This window comes from Athene cunicularia (assembly GCF_003259725.1).
Source record: "Athene cunicularia isolate RWA chromosome 3 unlocalized genomic scaffold, athCun1 chr3_part1, whole genome shotgun sequence".
Classification (NCBI taxonomy): Eukaryota; Metazoa; Chordata; class Aves; order Strigiformes; family Strigidae; genus Athene; species Athene cunicularia.
Genome location: NW_020799097.1, coordinates 49,126,766 through 49,132,765, shown reverse-complemented (window position 1 = coordinate 49,132,765; position 6,000 = coordinate 49,126,766). Strand labels below are relative to the sequence as shown.

The window sequence follows — 6,000 nt, the reverse complement described above, 5'->3', positions numbered from 1 at the left end:
GGGGGGGGGGGGAAAAAGCCCCTCATTTTCTCTGTTCCCCACTTAAATAACTCAACACATCTGGTAACACTGTAGGATCATTGTCCTTTCAGTTCCTCTGCAGCTCATATTGCTATAATATTTCTTCAGTATCAAGTTTCCTAAAGGGCAATGTGATTTTTTTTTTTTTTTTTTAAATTTTTTTAGACTGTTTTTATAGGTCTTGCAAATTAACCCATATGCATTGCAAGAAAAAACATGACTTTTAATCAGCACCATTTCTAAAGTTAGCGCTTGCTTTGTGTATATGAATATGTATATGAACCAGTGTTTAAAAAAAAAAAAAAATACACAACCTTTCTGCTAGTACTCAAAACTCGCATACAAATGTGTTTTTATTATCAAATAAAGTATGCCTAAATGTTAAAATATCTTTCTGTTAGGGGTTTTATCATTTGACTTCTTGTCTTCAGTTACAAGAATGATAAAAATTGAAACTAAATCTTAATTCAATAAGAACTACGTTGAATTTTAGGAAGCAAAAAGAGGAATCAGATATAGGCTTATATGCATAGGAAATTAAACGTTCAAGAAATTAAAACTTCGTGAGCAACTAAAGGGGTAGCCTTAAGGTGTACTTATTTGAAATACCTGCATTTAATTTTACAATAAAACTGAGTATTTTGTTCCAATTAAGACAGTTCATGTGCACAACTTTAAATTGTACAGTAGTTCCAGGGAGACTGTGGACTGCTTGTTTTACATTCTGGATCAAGTTCAGATTTTTAGGCTTCGCTTGAATAAAATAAAAAGTCTGAACCCTGAAGATAATACAGATTGATAAATCTGATTTAAACATTCCCGTGTTGCAGACTTTCAGTGTATGTGGTACAGCTGAGCCTCAGGCCATGCACTAAATACATCCACAGTGCATTCCCAGGGTACCCGAATACCAAATGATCACATTTGAAAGGTTACCTTTCTATGGATTCTGACTTTTCTGTATTAGCCATGAAGATTAGAATTTTAACAGCTCCCAATGAGAGGTATTGTGAAGTATTTACTTGGCAGGAAAAAAACAAAACAAAACAAAGCCCAGATGAGGTACTGTCTCATATTCATGAACTGGGATTTATTAGTTCTGTGAATGTCCTTGTGAGAATACACTCCATAGTTCACACTTTAGGAAAAAAAAAAAAAAAAGTCTTGTTTTTCATTTGTATTAACTTAAAACTTTGATAGAAGAGTTACTGTAGTAGAGGTTTTAGCAGAGAGACAGGATCATGATTGTGTAGAATATATCCCAGTAAATCCTGCAGACTTTCACAACTAGCTTTCTGCAAGGAAAGTTATGACCATTTATCTCTCTGGAAATCTGGCAGTGGCTTTGTTAGTAAATTTAGTGATAGAGATTTTCTCCTTTTCTTTTACAGGTTGTGGAACTCATTTCAAGTGCTATTGGTGACTTAGTTCAAGGTATATATTATGAAAACTCAAAATCACCTGAGGTAAGAATTTCAGTAGTTTTATATACCCAAGAAGCTTGATGAATTTAATGTGTGACTACAATAAATATGATTACTTTCTCATCTGTTTAAAAGGAGGAGGGGGAGGGAGGAAAATGATTAGCTGCAGTCCTAGTGAGTTTCAGCAGCAACATCATTATGACACCTGTGAACTCTGATGGAAGTTTCTAGAAATGCTCAAGGAGGGACTATTTTATTTCTGTGAGTGCTTAATAAAATAATACTGTGTGTCATTACCAGGAGCTCTACACATGTCTTATTACAGGCTTTCCAAACACTTCCAGAGGTTTGTAGTCAGGGTTCTGTTAGAGGCATTTATTACAATGTTGTCAACATCATTAATATTTTCATGTTAAATCTCCCGTTTCCAATCTCAAAGTTGTTTACAAAATGTTTAAGTCCAAACTGATATCAAGTCCTTTCTTCTTCTGAGTGTTTACATTTTGATAGTATAAACATGAGGTTTGTCTTGAAGCGGTGGGACTGTAGCACTGTACTCCCCGCCACCAAAAGTCACTGTGCACGCATTGCAGGAGTCAGCAAGGGCAAAGACAGTGGCTGCCAGCATTTCACACCAAGTAAGCTATTTTTTCAAGGGCAGTTATGAAGGTACTGTTTGGCAAGAACTGTAATGAAAATTGGTCCAGTTAGATCTAGGTATTTTTGTCTTTACTAGAGTATTTAAGGAAACTTGTAGGGACACTTCTTGAAGTAGGCTTGCTTGGGCAGGGTGTTGGAGCAAAAAAGAGTTCTTTCCTTCATTTGCTGTGACTATATCTTAACACATGCAAAAGATTGATAATTTAAAGTTGCCATGATGTCTACAGGTTTTATGATAGCAAGTTTTCACTGTATGGGAACAATGAGCAATGTGTATATGTGAACATCTGTCTTGAAATCCACTGATGTAGATATATTTACTTATAGTGACCTTGTCTCACATGCCTAGTTTGCCTCAGAGACCTGAATCTTAACATTCAGTAGGTGAAATGACTTGACAGTTGCAGAAATACATTAATTCATTTATATTTGTTGTGTATTTAGACTGCAGCTCTGGTTTACTATTGCTTTGTTCTAGTAGGCAGCAAAACTATTAACTTAGTGGAAGCCCTGATTGCATGGGTTACCACTACAGTGGATACCTGCACTGATGGTTCTGCACTAACCAAACCAGAGTGGGCGAGCAGAGGGTGCCACCAGCTAACAGCAACTGGGACCTGCAGGGTGCTACTGCACCCAGTGGCTCCACGGGTCAGTATCTGTCTCCTACACTGCAGCAGCAAGGGGATATTACTAAAACTAACCTCTTTTAAGCTTATCCCTTTCATTTTGATTGAAACCAGTTATGTAGGAAGCGATCACACTGATGATCTGAGCTCTTCCCTCAGTGGAAGGAGAGCCTCTAGCAGGTAATGGCATGCTTGGGAGACACCTGGGGCAACAGGCTTGCCAGGTGCCACGGCTGCACGCAGAGGACAACGTGCACAGAGCATCCTCTGGCATCTCTCAGGAGGGGACCCTGGGTGGAAGTGTGGCAGGAAGGTGATATGGGGAACTTGACTGTCCTCCAGCACCTGCTGTGTCCAACCTGTGGATAAACAGGCTTCAGCCTTCAGGGTTGCTCCCAAGTACTGTACTGTGCTCAGGGTTATATGTTAAAATAGATGATGTCTTTGAGAATTTTGCAAAGAATGTTTAAAATTTTGTTTTCTGTATTCAAGCAAGTTTCTAAATGCAAGTAGATCCCAGATACATATTTTTAAAAAAACCTACTTTTTTGTGTGTAGAACTAAGGCTCTACAAGTTCATCTCAGCAATGAAACTGCATTTATTTTAACCATGGCCCCTGTATAAATGAGAAATGTTGTGGATTCCTTTGGGTTCCTGCCACTGTAGAAGGTCTTAATCTTCTTTTTCTTAGTCTTTCTTCTTCTGTTTATTTTTTGTTGCGTTACTGAAGCACTCCACATGTGTAGATTGCAAGGGAAGTGTGAGATAAGCTAAGCACAGCTGCATGATGTTTACCCTGCCCTGGCTCAATTACAAATAGCAGACTTACTTTGTTTCAGTGACTTTTTCTGTCTAAGGGGAGTTGAAAGTACAGTATACAATTTGTAAGGGAAGCCTAGTTAACTTAAAACACAATTATTATGATGGCATAATAGATAATGAAGTTTACATGACAGTGTTTGAAGTTTAGCCTTTGTATCAGGTAGTATATAACTTCAGATGAGACCTAGAACAAACAAGTGTGGGATCTGCTTTTTTTTTTAATCTTGTCATCTGAGAAATTTGGTTCTAGGTTGTGTATGAGACATATTGCTGCGGCTTTCCTCACACTATTCTGCTGAGGCAGTGTCCCATCTGTGTCTTGAACATCCCTTTAGCAAAGATTGCCAAATGGACTAGGTCAGTTGTCGATCTGTTTTAGTTGTATTATTTGTGTGTCTTCCCTCCATCCCTAATTGCAATTTGACTGAAACAAAAATGTGAACTATATTTCCTAGAGGTAAGATAAATGCTTTAATCTACTCTGCAACTAAATCTTATTTTTTTTTTTACCTTTTTGAGCCAGGAAAACTGTATTTCATATGTTAAATGGCTTTAATGCAGTTGTTATAAAGCTCGTCAGTACCATAAAATATAATAATTTATCATCAAGTTGTTCTGAGTTTTGCTAGATGGCTACCTAGATGATATACAAAAATAACTGCAAAATTAACCTTTCTCCTCTGAGACCCTAAGTTCATGTTTATCCCCTCTAAAAAGTTTGTTTGCTTCATTTGGATCACCCAGTAGGAGAATTGAAAGAATCATTTGACCTAACAAGACTGACCTTATTTACTCCTGAAGACTTATAATAGATAAAATTATTTGACAGCTCTTATTACCATGTCTTTTCTCTGTAAAACCACATGCAGTCCTACAGCCATCCCATTTTAATACATTCTTTTCGGTCATTCTTCATCTTGTCTGCCTAGTGAGTCATTAGATCTATGTGACACAGGGAAAACAAAGATAATATTTACCTTTTCGTCTTTATTTGAAGACAATCCAAACTACAAACTTCAGTTGCAAAGGCAGCCTGAAGGTTAGGGCTGCCACTGATGTTCAAAGCACCAAATAGCTGCTGTGGTTTAAGACATTGCATTAGCAATATTAAGCTAATATTTTGGACTGTAAACTGGAGCAGAAAGGGGTGACATGATAAACCTTTTTAGCTTTGTGTGCTAAATACCTTCTCAACCCAAAGTTCTGTGAGTGAAGGACATCATTCCCAATTCTAGTCTGTCTTTCCTAAATCTAGGTCTAATTTGGGAGTAAAAAATTGTGCTTTAGTGAGTGCAAAGATGAAAGTTGTGTAATCTGACCTTCAGTCATAATCGTGGTACCTATTTTTAACAGAAAAAACATTGCACTGAGTCTCCATTTCCTACTTTGAGGAGAGTGAAGGCTTCGAAAACGTTTGCTAACTCACAGAATACTGTCACACTTCTAGAAACCTTCTGTCTTAATATCCCAGATCATTTAACAAATATAATGAAGAATACTTTTAACGTTCCTGTCAGTTCACTGAATAGGGACTAAAGATACAGGGGAACTCAAGGTCAAACAGCAGAATCAAGAGCAGTACTTGAGTATGTTGGCTCTTGTGCTTTACTTGCCAGATCATTGTTGCAATCTTAAAGTATTAGGGATTTTCATGGGAAACTACTTGTTGGTGTGGGTGGTGGTTTTTTCCTCACCTCCAGAATGTATAACTGATGCTAAACATGCATTACCAGAAATCGCTTTTAGTGTCAGATTTGGACCATTATGTAAGACAAGACCATTTCCAATATGTTCCACTGATGGCTAGAGGAGCTGTTAGTTGTTGGTTTTGGTTTTTTTTTAAATTTTAAATGCAGTTGTATAAAAATTGTGCGTAACTAATATATAAAACAAGTTTTTAAAAGAAATACCTTAGTGGCAAGCACTCATTGTACCAAATAGTGAATTAACAGGTTATTTGTTTTAGACTGCTGTAGGGTTTTTTTTTAAGGAAAATAAGTTTCTTTTCCAGTGAAGCACAGACTACATGCAGAGGGTTGTACCAGTTCTTTGATGTTTGGTTACCAGTCCTGCTTTGAGGAGTAATGTTTTGGGGTACTGCACATGTCCATCAACTGGACGGCTGTAAGTCTATGTTATAAGTAAAGAATTTGCTTATAAATTTTACCTTGGGAGGTAAATCAAATGTATTTTGAATCATGTAAACTGTCTTTTAGCAGGGCACCAGTCAGAGCTTTCACTTTTGTTTTAAACAAATGTTTCTGTTGCAAGACAAAAGGGAATGATAAAATACGGAATTTGTGTAAAGAACATCTGTGAGAAGAATGAGTAAATGTGTCAGAGGGGGAAGAAAAGCATAGCTAGAAAGAAAACCAATCCTATTTGTTTACTGCTTTTGTTCTTTTAAATACTAAGCTTTTCCAGAGAGATTTAAAACTAACAG

The 6,000-nt window shown here is 36.9% G+C and overlaps 1 protein-coding gene across 2 annotated transcripts in view; it reads left to right on the top strand.

Annotated features, from left to right (window-relative positions):
- PDSS2 (decaprenyl diphosphate synthase subunit 2) overlaps window positions 1-6,000 on the top strand; it is a 124,140-nt gene that overhangs the window by 93,758 nt on the left and 24,382 nt on the right. For both annotated transcript variants that reach the window (XM_026845864.1, XM_026845863.1), the window contains one exon: window positions 1,413-1,487. In XM_026845864.1, coding sequence (XP_026701665.1) covers window positions 1,413-1,487 — 75 coding nt within the window. The remainder of the gene's footprint in view (window positions 1-1,412; window positions 1,488-6,000) is intronic.